Genomic DNA, 14,721 nt, shown 5'->3' on the forward strand with positions numbered 1-14,721 from the left:
ATTATAAGCTTCACATTTCTGCCTTTAACCCTCCAAAAATTGGCCCCATTCACTTCCATTGTAAACACCTCACTTTAACATCGATTTCTGTTTTTGTTTTTTAAGAAAAGGTGGGATGAGTCAAAATAATTATTGTGGTAATCAACATTATGCCACAAATGCTGTCGACTGAGCTTAACTTGTATTGAACCCGGAATATTCCTTTAAAAAAATAAAAAATAAAAAATAAAAAATAAATAAATGGTCAGCAACTTCAAAGAAATGCTGAACAGTAATAGCATTAAAAAAAAAAAAAATTTTACAGATATATGCAAAGGGTCCAAAATGTCTGAGACCAAATGGAAAAACTGGCATTCAAATATCTATTTAAAACTTGGAAATAAATAAAAGTTTTCAAATTTTGGTAAAACTAATAATACTAATAATAATAATATTAAAGCAAATAAACATTGTGAAGAGAAAATGTTACTAATCGTCTCAGACTTTTAAACCCCAAAGTGTGTGTGTGTGTGTGTGTGTGTCTGTATATACCTAAAATCTTTATGTAAAAAAACAAGTTCATTGACATGTTATTTGTGAACTAACCAAATATCCCAGTTATATTTGCAGCCAGATTTAGCCAAAAGTATGTGCAAGTTTGTCTGGCTTGAAAGTTATGCCAAGTGACAATCACAATTGTTGCAAAATGAAGACGCTCAAGTTATTGATCAATCCACTTAAACAGACAGTTCTGTAAATGTTTAAACATGCTCGATAAATCTGGTCATTAACTGAGAATGAGTAATGCACTTTTTCTGATGGACACGCCTAGTGCTCAAACTGTCCTTGAGGGATTTTCAACGTTTGAGCATCAATAAATAACAACAGGAAAAAAGACAACATTAAATCATAAATGCCATGCCAACGTTCTTCACCCAAACTTAAACAGAAAATATTTAGTTATGATTTGAAGAATGGCTTTACCTTAATTCTGAACTTACTGAACATCACGCAACGTCTGAATCATTATTACAGTAGTGGATTTAAACGGCAGGCATACCTGGTTATATGGAGTCCCTGCATCAACACAGTTGTTCATGTAGCCCATGAGCGAGTCGATAAGACCTTTGCAGTTGCGCATGACTTGCCGGTTCACAAGTTTGGATGAGCTCAGGTTTCTGTCATCAAACAAGCGAAACAGACGATCAGATCATATCAGTTTTCAGCTTTGGCTTCATCCCAGAATTCATCAAAGCCTGACAAACAAACACTGACTGAGATTAAATGTGCTGCAAGCGATTTTATTCGGGGAAAAGATGCAAAAACATTCCCACTCCCTTTAAGATATTAATTAAATAAGCTTCGTGAGATATCTCACTGGTCTCTGTGACAGCTCTAGACTCTGTGAACAGCAAACAAAAATGTGTCCACGGGCTGCTGTCTCTGACGCTTTTGACCCGTCAATCATTTTCCACGTTCTTATAGTGTTGTACTTTCAGCGAATTATTGAGGCTTACTGCCATTTTTATGCCATGTTGTTCATAACAGCTGTCAGTTGGGGGCGCTATTTTGCTGTTGTTGTTTTTAACATCCGTTTCTGCATGATGTCGGTCTCAATAAAGCTCATTAGGAGGGGGCCTGTGTAGCTCAGCCAGTAAAGACGTTGACTACCACATCATGAGTTCATTGTGGCGTCCTGAGTGACTCCAGTCAGGCTTCCTAAGCAACCAATTGGACCGGTTGCTAGGGTATGTAGGGTCACATTGGGGTAACCTCCTCGTGGTCGCTATAATGTTGTTCTCGCTCTCGGTGGGGCACGTGGTGAGTTGTGCGTAGATGCCGCGGAGAATAGCGTGAAGACACCACGCATGCTAGGTCTCCGCGGGAATGCGCTCAACAAGCCACGTGATAAAATGTGCAGATTGACGCTCTCAGACACGGAGGCAACTGAGATTCTTCCTTCACCCAGATTGAGGCGAGTCACTACACCACCACGAGGGCAGAGGTAATTGGGCAGAAAATGGTAGAAAATCCTTAAAATAAAAACAATAAAAAAACAAAGTTCATTTGGTATCTTTAGAGTTCGGGGTTTTGGAAAGAGGGGGCGTGGCTAATTCAACAGCTCAGTCTCGTGGAAGCAGAACGGCTAAAATCGCTTACAGCACATTTAACATGCTGTCTAACATCTCCTTTTGTGTTCCACGGAAGGAAGAATGTCATATGAGTTTGGAACAACATGAGGGTGAGCAAATGACAGAATCTTCTATTTGGGTGAACTTTCCTATCCTATACTATTTAAGGGCAAATTCCAGTGTCTGCTCTGCCCAACTTATGGTCCTATGATGCAATATAAATAAACACTAGGCGAGTCAATATATTCCTAGCTAAAATATTTGTACAGCTTTCATTTCCTGGTTAAGAGAGAAGTCAAATAGGCCTCTCTGGGTCAAGCAATAACGTACTGACTTTTGCCTGATTATGTATCACACTTTCATTCACATACAGTACCGGTCAAAGGTCAGCACACGCCTACTCATTCTTGTATATTATTCTATTTACATTTGAAGCTTTTTAAACAATTATAAAGGAGTTCCAATGGATATTGAATCTGCTATTTTCCGTTATAAACAGCCCCTCTTTACTTAAATGGGGAAAAAACGAAATCTCCAAAATGTTGGTAAAAAATATCAGCAGTAATCAGCAATAAAATCAGTATCTGATACAATTTACCCATTTCAAAATATACATATAGGTGTTTCTTCAGCTTCAGGCACTGTTAACCCTGTTGACTTTAGAAAGTAAAGTCTCGTTAAAACATTTTTTAAACTGTTTCTCCTTTAAATGTGTCTGCTAACAATGTCTAACAGTGTATGCACCTGCACCAGGGGAGATTTATATAATTTTATATATTTTTTTTAAATTCATGAAAATTCTCTGTGATTAAATGATGCAGATTGAACTGATATTTTTAATGTTTTTGAAATAAAATGGAGACCACTTTGACTAGCCAAGGCTGATTTCATAGCAAAAAAATTCTGTATCTTAAATACACAAAATTACTTGATTGGAAAACTTGATTGGAAATTACACCCAATAAAAATATTCAGCTCACCTTTTTTATTATTATTTTTTTTTTTTTTAATTATTATAGTTTAAAAGATGTCATAATTTAAACCTATATAGTGTAATTTCATAGTTTAAATTTGTGACAAGGTTAACACTGTAAAATCATTTCTATCGGGAAGACACGCAGGCTTGAGTGAAGTTTGAGATGCCATTTATTTGATAAATGTAAAACAGGAAGTAATGTCTCTCTCTTTGGCGTAGGCCCCGTCCGGCAGTCCGAGGTAGTTGTACCCGGAACCGTCATGTCCTGCCGGAGATAGGAGGCAGGGGCGAGGAGCCTACCCCCCGCGGGACAGGGCTCAACTGGTGGTGGTGGGGAGGTGGAGGTTGCCGTGTTAGCACACCGAAACAGCAATGTGATAGATTGTGAGCGGACTTATAAAGCAATGGCTTACGTGCGATTGGCTAAGAGTTACCCAGCTAATGATGTGATGTACACCTGCTGGTCTTCCCGCTAGAACTACGCTCCACTTCCATTTATCAAGTACCAAACATATATGATGAAGGCCTGGTAAAATGTTTACAATTCAGTTTTAATATGACCTTCATATATAAAAAATTACTTTTTTTTTTTTTTTTATCTGTTTGTTTTAATAAAATTAACCCCTGCGATATGAGTTAAAGAAACACGGATATGCCACTCAGAACCGTATTCACTTATAACAATGTAACCATTCCTTACCGTAGGCATGCCGTGGCATTGTTGAAGATGTCTAGTGCCAGGCTTGTGTTATCATTGTTGTCTTTACTGGCTAAAAAAGGCTCTATAACCTTCTTGTTGAGCGCAGGCAGAGCTGAGTGGAGCAGATCTGGTTTAAGACTGTCTGTGGATGACAGATTCCACAGGAAACCTGGCAAAGAAGAAAACCACAGAAGAATCAATATAATAATTTAATTTAAGAGTGCTTTCATGCCCTTGGAATATTACAAAGCACCCATGATGAAATTTGAGATTTTATCTGTCTGATTAGGAAGACTAGCACCAAATAATGAATACATTCCTGTGGTTAGTGTCTTTTAAAGGTTTAGACTTTATAAACAAAGATCAACTCTTTGGCATAAAAGTGTTGGCACTGCAAAAACAAATTATACTTTTAAATGAGAATTTTTGTGTTGTTTTCCAGTAAAAATATCTAAACATACTTAAAACACAATGCATTTACCGCTTATGATATTAAGTCTTGCTTTCAAAGAATATTTACCATTTATTTTTCTTATCCCATTGGCAAATTGTTTTATTAAGTGAGTTTGTGTAAAACAATAATTAAAAAAAAAAAACGATTTACCAGTAGGGTATGAGAAATAAATGTAATGCATATTCTTTTAAAACGAGTCAAATGATATTACCCAGTTTTGCTTCTGAAGTATTTTTGTTTAAAAGTTGTTTAGATATTTTTACTAGAAAACAAGGTGTGCCAAAAAACAGCGGAGGCTTAATCTGCCGTTGACATACTCATCTTATCAGTGCATGTGAGTGAGATGTATATGACACAAACTGGGAAGCAAGGTCACCTGTCAAGTGTTTCTTCATCTCAGAATTGGTGTCTCCGAGCAGCTGCACGGCCGGTGTGATTCCTCCGCAGCGCTGAACTTCCTCTTTATTAGGTTGGTTTTTGAACACCACGTTACGCAGGGCAGCAGCCACTGTCTCCTGGATCTGAGGACTGGGGCTGTTCAACAGGTTAACCAGCTGAGGAATGCCCTTCAGGGTCAGCACCTGTGGCACCAGGCAGAGATAACATGCTATTATGTCCAAAAAAAATATTACACTTACAAAAATTACAACGATACTACCTATACTACGATGTTTTTTGTATGATGGCATTGTCTAAAGTACCTTGGAGTACCAGGTAAATATCATGGTACATGAATATTAGTACCATGGTATAGATTACCATCACCTACTTTGATAGGTCTTATTGAGTACCATTCATATTTCACAGTATTTAAATCGCATTCTAAAGAATACCATGGTATTACCATGGTGCATATTTATAAAAACTAAACATAGTCACACCATAGAACTTTATAGTGCTTTGTAACTGACAGTTCAGGCTTAATTACAAATCCACACCTCTTGCTTGGCCTTGTCGTCTTTGAAGGTGGTGTGCTGGATGTAGGCAGAGCCACACAGCTGATACTTTTCATCTGGACTGAACAGATAATCCACTGCATCCTTCATCGTCAAATCAGCCATCAGCTTCTCGGTGTTCATCCTGAGGACAAATGAGTGAGAGTGATACCAGTTAATGCAACACGTTGTACTAACAACTGATCCTTACAGGACAAACAAATGCTAATACTAAAGACTAAAACTAATATTTCAAGAAATAATTCTACTTCTAACGCCAACTTTAATACTAAAACAAAACTAACACTTCCATAAAAAAACACTAACTGTAATACTAACAATAGTACGAATACCAACTCTAATACTAGCTAACTAAATAACCAACTTAATAAATAAATAAATGACTTACTAACTCATTTTCTAACTAACACTAATAGAACGACAACCATTATAAAAATACTATTACTATATTTTACTATTACTTACAGTAAAAAAACACTAAGTCTAGTACTAACACTAATACAAACAAAAAAAATTAACACTAACTAACTAACTGGCCTACAACCAGTATAAATAATACTAACACAAACCGTAATACTACAAAAACAAATATTAACAGTAAAAAATAAGATTAACACCATCTGTAATACCAACTAAACTAACTAAATGAGTGACTGACTAACTAAATTTAATAGGCCTCAAAACAGCATAAATAATATGAACACCAACTCTAATAATAATAATAGTATTAACTACTAACTAATTAACTAACAGGTAAAAAGAATACCAACACCAACTCTAATTCTAACAACTAAAACTTATACAAACAGTTAATAGTAATACAACACCAACTCTAATACTAATACTAACAAACAAAACAAATATTAATGGTAACAACAACTTTAATATGAATACTAGTACTAACTAAATTAATAAATCTATAACTAACTAACTAACAGTCCCACTTAAAATCAAGAAATAGTATTAAAACTAACACCAACTCTATAACTAATACTAACAAAACAAATATCAACAGTAAAAATGTATATTAACAACAACTTGAATATGAATACTAGTACTAACTAAATAACTAACTCTGTAACTAACTAACAGGCACACTTAAAATCAAGAAATAATACTAAAACTAACACCAACTCTATTACTAACAAACAAAACAAATATTAACAGTAAAAAATAATATTAACAACAACTTTAATATGAATACTAGTACCAACTAACTAACTAGCTCCATAACTAACTGAGTGACTGACTAACTAAATTTAATAGGCATTAAAACAGCATAAATAATATGAACACCAACTCTAATAATAGTACTAACTAATTAATTAACTAACAGTAAAAAGAATACTAACACCAACTCTAATTCTAACAACTAAAACTTATACAAACAGTTAATAGTAACATAACACCAACTCTAATACTAATACTAACAAACAAAACAAATATTAATGGTAACAACAACTTTAATATGAATACTAGTACTAACTAACTAACTAACTAACAGGCCCACTTAAAATCAAGAAATAGTATTAAAACTAACACCAACTCTACAACTAATACTGACAAAACAAATATCAACAGTAAAAATGTATATTAACAACAACTTGAATATGAATACTAGTACTAACTAAATAACTAACTCTGTAACTAACTAACAGGCACACTTAAAATCAAGAAATAATACTAAAACTAACACCAACTCTATTACTAACAAACAAAACAAATATTAACAGTAAAAAATAATATTAACAACAACTTTAATATGAATACTAGTACCAACTAACTAACTAGCTCCATAACTAACTGAGTGACTGACTAACTAAATTTAATAGGCATTAAAACAGCATAAATAATATGAACACCAACTCTAATAATAGTACTAACTAATTAATTAAGTAACAGTAAAAAGAATACTAACACCAACTCTAATTCTAACAACTAAAACTTATACAAACAGTTAATAGTAACATAACACCAACTCTAATACTAATACTAACAAACAAAACAAATATTAATGGTAACAACAACTTTAATATGAATACTAGTACTAACTAACTAACTAACTAACTAACTAACAGGCCCACTTAAAATCAAGAAATAGTATTAAAACTAACACCAACTCTACAACTAATACTGACAAAACAAATATCAACAGTAAAAATGTATATTAACAACAACTTGAATATGAATACTAGTACTAACTAAATAACTAACTCTGTAACTAACTAACAGGCACACTTAAAATCAAGAAATAATACTAAAACTAACACCAACTCTATTACTAACAAACAAAACAAATATCAACAGTAAAAAATAATATTAACAACAACTTTAATATGAATACTAGTTCTAACTAACTTAATAAATCTATAACTAACTAACAGGCCCACTTAAAATCAAGAAATAGTATTAAAACTAACACCAACTCTACAACTAATACTGACAAAACAAATATCAACAGTAAAAAATAATATTAACAACAACTTTAAAATGAATACTAGTACCAACTAACTAACTAGCTAACTGAGTGACTGACTAACTAACTTTAATAGGCATTAAAACAGCATAAATAATACGAACACCAACTCTAATACTAATAATAGTACTAACTAACTAATTAATTAACTAACAGTAAAAAGAATACTAACACCAACTCTAATTCTAACAACTAAAACTTATACAAACAGTTAATAGTAATATAACACCAACTCTAATACTAATACTAACAAACAAAACAAATATTAATGGTAACAACAACTTTAATATGAATACTAGCACTAACTAACTTAATAAATCTATAACTAACTAACTAACTAACTAACTAACTAACTAACAGGCCCACTTAAAATCAAGAAATAATACTAAAACTAACACCAACTCTATTACTAACAAACAAAACAAATATTAACAGTAAAAAATAATATTAACAACAACTTTAATATGAATACTAGTACTAACTAACTAACTCCGTAACTAACTCAGTAACTAACTAACAGGCCCACTTAAAATCAAGAAATAGTATTAAAACTAACACCAACTCTACAACTAATACTAACAGTAAATAAAGTATTAATACCAACACAAACATTAATATTAATACTAACAGTAAAAGTAAAAAATACACTTCAAATACAACCACTTCAACAAAAATATGAATCACTAACACTAATATTAAAAAAATATTACTTTTACTATAATAATGAACAAACAACAGAGCACCTGAACTTCATAAAGCGGTAAAGGTGTAAGTTAGTTCTACTCACTCAGAGACATTGGCTTGCCCAGTCTTGCCCTGTCTTGGCATCTTGGAGTCTCCATTGGACTGGATGGAAGATGGTCGTCTGTTGACAGCTGGAACATTGTACACCTGACTACTGTTAGCAACCCTCACACTAGTGCCATAACCAAGAGGTAGATTAGTGCCGTTCAGTACAGGATGACTGAAGATCCTCTCCGTCCTGTGAAAGGTCTGTCTGCTGGCTTGGCCTTGTTGGTGGGCGGTGCCGCCATTTGTTATGGTTTGGAAGCCAAGGTCTGGAGCACTGTGGGTGACTTTGGTGCAGAAAGGTTGAGTGATGGGTCTGGGCTGGGTGGCGGGAGTGTTTGTAAAAGTGTAGTATGACTGATCTTTCCAGCTGGCGGTGCTTGTTGTCCTTTGAGTGCTGCGATGTCGAGAGTTCATGGACTTGCGAACAAAGCTCTGCCGCTGCTTAGCCTGGACATAGAAACAGTGATGGGATGATTTAAAGTAGTTCAGTCCCTCCACACTGTATACTAAATGGCCCTTATATTCAGGCGTGGACTGGGAAGAGAAATCGACCTGGGATTTTATATAGAAACTGGCCCAAACGTTATGCCCGATATGGCAAATAGCGGCGCCGTTTTGTGGCCCATTCTGCATAACGTGGCGGCACATTTTAGCTTATCGTGGCCCATTCGGCCCATTTCGCGGCTGGCCAACCGGCCCGCCCGGTTCTCCCGATGGCCAGTCCGCCCCTGATCGGCCCCTGAGGAAAATGCCCGGTATGCCAGATTACCAATTCAGCCCTGTTTATATTCAAAATTAAGAATCACTTTATGAGCGATTGACTAATAATAACCATGTTGATACAAAAACGTAGCATAACATAGCATCATTTTTGGTCACTACATAATATCCATACTACAATTTGGGATATTACATAGTTTTGAAGACTTTACTATTATTCTAAAATGTGGAAAATAGTAACAATAAAGAATGAGTAGGTGTGTCCAAACTTTTATCCCATCCATAATGTTAAAAGAGGGTATTAAGCGCTAAGACAACATGACGCAAAACGTCTTCTGACACAATGCATGCAGCATTATATGCGCCACTGAAACCAAACAAGTCACTTAACAGCACAGATGGCATTAGGTTCCAGCAAATACACCCTAACGCAAAGAAGTTTGGAAATTAAATAATAGGGTGAGTCATAAAAAGTAAAGGTGAGGAGCGGTTTGGATTCATCATGGTTTTTTCTCTTAAACAAAAATGTGAACAAGCCTGTCAGTGGCTAAAGCATAACAGTGTAGTGTTCGGTGAATTTATATACATGCTGTGAATACTGTAGATTATTAGTACAATGTAAAATCACGTACAGATGGTCTTCGCTTTTCTTCCATCGACCAGAGAGCTTACATAGATGAATTGCATAATTTATTCAATGGTCCTTTTGTTTTTATGTTAAAAAAGCATTTCAACTTGAGAAAAATGTATATTCACAGTGGTTATTTGTTGCAAACTAAAACCCATTTGACACTTAACATCATTTCTAATGTTATCTGAATAGATGACTCAGTGTTAAACCAACTGTAAAAAGAAAAATATGCTTTACCTGCCCAACTGTGAGAAACTTCTCTTGAAATGCTTTAAACTATTTAGTTCTGCATCAATAAATTACAAAGGGATGTGTGATAAACTGTTAAGAAAAAAGCATAATATATACTGGAGCAAATACATGATTGATGAAGAAACATTTGATGTTGATTTGATGTTTACCCCATTTGTCATGGTTCCTCCTCTGTCTCCTCTGTTGAATGAAGGTCCACTGAGAGCCACAGTAGGAGAGAACTTGAAGTCAAAAAACACAGCGTCACTCTCTGGACCTGCAGTTGAAGAAAATAACATATTTTCGGCACGTTTTTACATTTACAAGGTACAGTAGCACCATAATGCTCATGAAGAATATGCACTCAAAACAACAGCTGTTTGACTAAACTTGATGCAGGCATGAAAACTGATTCCATGTTTTTGAGTTTTCTTCACTTAAAATTACAATGCAATTCCAACACAAACATTTTGAGTAAAAATAACTTAATTGAAATGGGTAAACCCAACAAAATCAGATGTGTCAATGATACTCAAATAAACAGTTTTTTCTTCTTCATGTACTAACTAGTAAAAGTGAATGTTAGCATACTAGCATGCTGGTTGGTAGCACTACAGAGTGTTGTTTAGTAGCTATGCTATAGTTAGCACAACAATTGCAATCAATTGGGGGAAATCAGTCCTTCCATACTGTATACTAAATGGCCCTTATATTCAGGGGTGGACTGGGAAGAGAAATCGACCTGGGATTTTATATAGAAACTGGCCCAAAAGTTATGCCCCCTTTGGCAAATAGCGGCGCGTTTTGTGGCCCATTCTGCATAACGTGGCGGCTCATTTTAGCTTATCGTGTCCCATTCGGCCCACTTCACTCTTCACCGTAATGGTAATCCCCAAAAATCCAACATAACAGAAACACTTCTAAATCTCAACAAACATTAAACACTATCAAGCATCCCCCTTTAGCTTGCAAAAAACATAAAATAACACAAATTTAACATTTACTCTTTACGAGTCCCGTGCAATGCATGCTGGGAAATGGAAATCCCCTGCCCGGTTTCATCAATGCTACATTAACACAATAAAAAGTATTTATGTAGTCCCAACTCAAATGGATTAAGTAAACTTCCATTTAAAAACTTTAAATGGATAGAAAACAAGTTATAACAAAATGTATGTAGTCTTTAGTTTATTTTAATTAAGTAAATTGAACAAGCAGCAAAAATCACTTTCTTTAAATGTGTAGTGTATTTTAATTCCTAATGAATCCCTATAAATGCTATCCGTAAATTATATTAAGGTGTGTGGAAGGTTTTACAAATTTTCGCATTTCATATGTAGCATACTAACTGATTTTATTGACTGAATTAACCTGACAGCATCAGGTCATACCAACTAAAGTCATTTTTATCAATATAGCATATGTTCATTTCTTTACAGTGTTGTATTTTCTATAGACAATTTATAGATAGTAGATGTACAGTATATAGATCTCATCATTAACTAGATCTATCTGTACATATAAAACATTTACTTTTTTAGTTAAGGTAAATTTAGCAGTTTGACCACTAATAATATACTTTATATTAAGAGTGAATTCAAATTATATGGTGTTTTATAGGTTAACATTTTTTTATATTTTCCGTATCCTTTTCTGATCCCCGGGGACAACATCAAGAGACATGATTTGAAACTCTTGTACACAAATGTAGAACCAGTAAGCAAATTTTGAGGAGTTGTTTACCTAGTGGCTATGCAGAGTGAGTGACCATGAAGTACAACAGCACCCAGACAAGGCACATTTAAGAAACATTGCTATAATAAACAGATCCGACTTTCACTGGCTTGAAAATCATCCTAAAACATTTGATGCATCTCTTATATATTTTTCAAAATGGACAGAAATATAATATCATCATGGCAAATATACAAATAAATAAATAAAATAAAATATAAAACCATAGTACATAAACAAAAACATAGTAAGTTTTACATGATATTATCATGTAAAATGGCAAAAAAAAAAAAACATGATATTATGACAGAAAAAATAAAACATGATATTACCACGGTACATGTTCAAAAAAAATGAAAACTTGGTATTACCATTGGTACTTCACTAAATAAAGAAAAATACTTTTAAATGCAAATCCTTTTAATTTCCACAAATGGCCAGAAATATAATATTATCATGTGCAAAAAAAAAAAAGATTACACCATAGTACGTAAACACGTAAGAAGTCAACCATGCTATTATCATGTTAAGTGGCCAAAATAAATAAATAAACACACACACACACACACACACACGTTGTGTTTCCATGTTTTATGGGGACTTTCCATAGACATAATGGTTTTTATACTGTACAAACTTTATATTCTATCCCCTAAACCTAACCCTACCCCTAAACCTAACCCTCACAGAAAACTTTCTGCATTTTTACATTTTCAAAAAACATAATTTAGTATGATTTATAAGCTGTTTTCCTCATGGGGACCAACAAAATGTCCCCACAAGGTCAAAAATTTCGGGTTTTACTATCCTTATGGGGACATTTGGTCCCCACAAAGTGATAAATACACGCTCACACACACACATGATATTACCATGGTACGTGTCCAAAAGCCATGATTTCACCATGTGCAAAAAAAAAATAAAAAAATAAATAAATAATTTTGTGAGTGACCACGTGCCACGATTTCACCATAAAATATATAGCCTACCATCGAAAAATATGCCGAGTAAAATATCTCTGTTTCCAAATATAACTGTTAAATTAACTCACTGGTAGGTGAAGTCAATGTAGACACACTTTTACCGGTGTATTTGGATTTGCTCCTCTTGATGGTGTGAACCTGCTCAAGAACTCTCTGTTGCGCAGATCTGAGACCGCGATCCGACGGCAGCGCGAGCGACGTTTCCTCCGAGTCTTTTAACGACAGAGCCGATTTGAAAGGTTCGGGCATCATTCTGCTCAACTAAAGTGCTTTAATCTCCGTTCCAGAGAGAGGCGAGGTCCAATTCGTAAAAAGATCCAACTATCAGCTCCGTGAAGCTGGTGTGTTAAATGAAGGGTTTCACTCACATGAACCCGCCCTGATTCACGCCCAACAGGTAAAATCATCAGCTGAGACAAGCTCTTCTGCTCTCAGACAGCGACAATTACAATTACACTTGATAAACTTGATGAAGTGTGACAGTGTCATCGATTTTAATAAGAGCAGCAGACATGTTTAATAAGTGTCTGGATTGTTAAATGAATACATTAATACTTTTTTATTTATTTATTTATTGAAAATAATGTAGAGAACTTTATGGAGAACGCGTTCTTGCGCTAAAAATAAATAAATAAATAAATAAATAAAATTGATTTTGTGGTGAAGTAAATATGGCATAAATTATGAAGCACTTTCACATTGAAAATATTAAATACATTCAGACATGTAAAAATGAACGGTCTAAGCTTATAAATAAATGTTGTTTATAATTGTTTATCTTTGCCATGCGTCATCATATGTTGATCCAAAATGGCTTATATATATTTTCATGTTTATTTGCTCATTTGAGTGAATTTCACTGGTAAATAAAATAAGTACATTTTACTCCAGTATTCCAAGCAGGTGTTCCCAGGCTTGAATAATTAATGAGCTTGCACAGTTTCACTATTTGCAATTTTATTTAAATGCATTTTTATTGTTAATTTTGTTGTTACGTTTGTTTTGTGCAGTCTGAAGGTTATTTATACTCACAATTAGTACGTAATATAATGTGTTCAGTTAAATTTGACTTAAGTACCATGCAGGGTCGTATGGGGTGAAAGGTGGTAATGATTCTAGGGGCCCACAGGTCCAGGGGGCCCCTCCAAAAAATGTAAACTGTATATTTTCATAAGAAAGGGGCCCAGAGCAATAAACAGTCAGGGGTCCCAGAATTCCTTGCTACGGCCCTGGTACCATGTATATCATATTTGTAAGTAAAATGTACTTTATTTACTATAATGTATAAGTTATGTTTACTCACTCACTTTAATAAAATTGATCATTAAGTTAATTAGATTAAAATCGTATACCATTAAGATATACTTAGAAAAACTCTGTGCAAAAACTTTCTAATTAAATATGAACCGAACCTGACTAGTAAATTTACTAGGGTGGCATCAACTTTTAAAACATCTTGGGCACGAGGAAAATCATGGGGGCAATGTCCCTCTGTGAATATTGTCACGACTAAGGGTGTTGTTGGAAATGATGCACAGGGTGGCTTTATTCACAATATAAAACATTTACTACATTATAAAATATTATGTACAACATTTCTTATAAAAAAATAATTTCAGAAAGCAAATTCAAGGATTTAAGTGCCATACTTCTGCTATAAGATATAGTCCCTGACATGTAAGGCCTATGGGGGTTTGGTGCTGTGATGTATAGCCTACACGGTACAGATGAACAGGTGTTTATTTACCAATCATCATCCAGGATCAGAACTTCATCCTTTTATAAAAGCAATTTCATGAGTTAAATGAGATATAAATACATTTATTATCTTTATTTAATTGACTATAGAAAGCATGTGTCAACAACCACTAGTACGGCAACTATTGCAATAAATTAACTAGGGTGATCATATGTCCTCTTTTAAACCTTAAAAAAGTGTCCAGCCGGGATTTTTTTA

The 14,721-nt window shown here is 34.3% G+C and overlaps 1 protein-coding gene across 3 annotated transcripts in view; it reads right to left on the reverse strand.

The window, feature by feature from the left end:
- The window catches only part of LOC127646844 (plakophilin-1-like), a 24,639-nt gene extending 11,515 nt beyond the window's left edge, over positions 1-13,124 (reverse strand). Inside the window, exons 1-7 of one of the 3 annotated variants that reach the window (XM_052130754.1) lie at positions 12,866-13,124; positions 10,218-10,324; positions 8,461-8,912; positions 5,180-5,321; positions 4,618-4,822; positions 3,788-3,956; positions 1,040-1,157 (exon numbers count right to left, since the gene is read on the reverse strand). In XM_052130754.1, coding sequence (XP_051986714.1) covers positions 1,040-1,157; positions 3,788-3,956; positions 4,618-4,822; positions 5,180-5,321; positions 8,461-8,912; positions 10,218-10,324; positions 12,866-13,016 — 1,344 coding nt within the window. In that variant the 5' untranslated portion in view covers positions 13,017-13,124. Of the gene's footprint in view, positions 1-1,039; positions 1,158-3,787; positions 3,957-4,617; positions 4,823-5,179; positions 5,322-8,460; positions 8,913-10,217; positions 10,325-12,832 lie in introns of all 3 variants that reach the window. The other 2 variants (XM_052130753.1, XM_052130752.1) reach the window with 2 other exon arrangements.
- Positions 13,125-14,721: the final 1,597 nt, after the last annotated feature.

This window comes from Xyrauchen texanus, chromosome 7 (genome assembly GCF_025860055.1).
Source record: "Xyrauchen texanus isolate HMW12.3.18 chromosome 7, RBS_HiC_50CHRs, whole genome shotgun sequence".
Lineage (NCBI taxonomy): Eukaryota > Metazoa > Chordata > Actinopteri > Cypriniformes > Catostomidae > Xyrauchen > Xyrauchen texanus.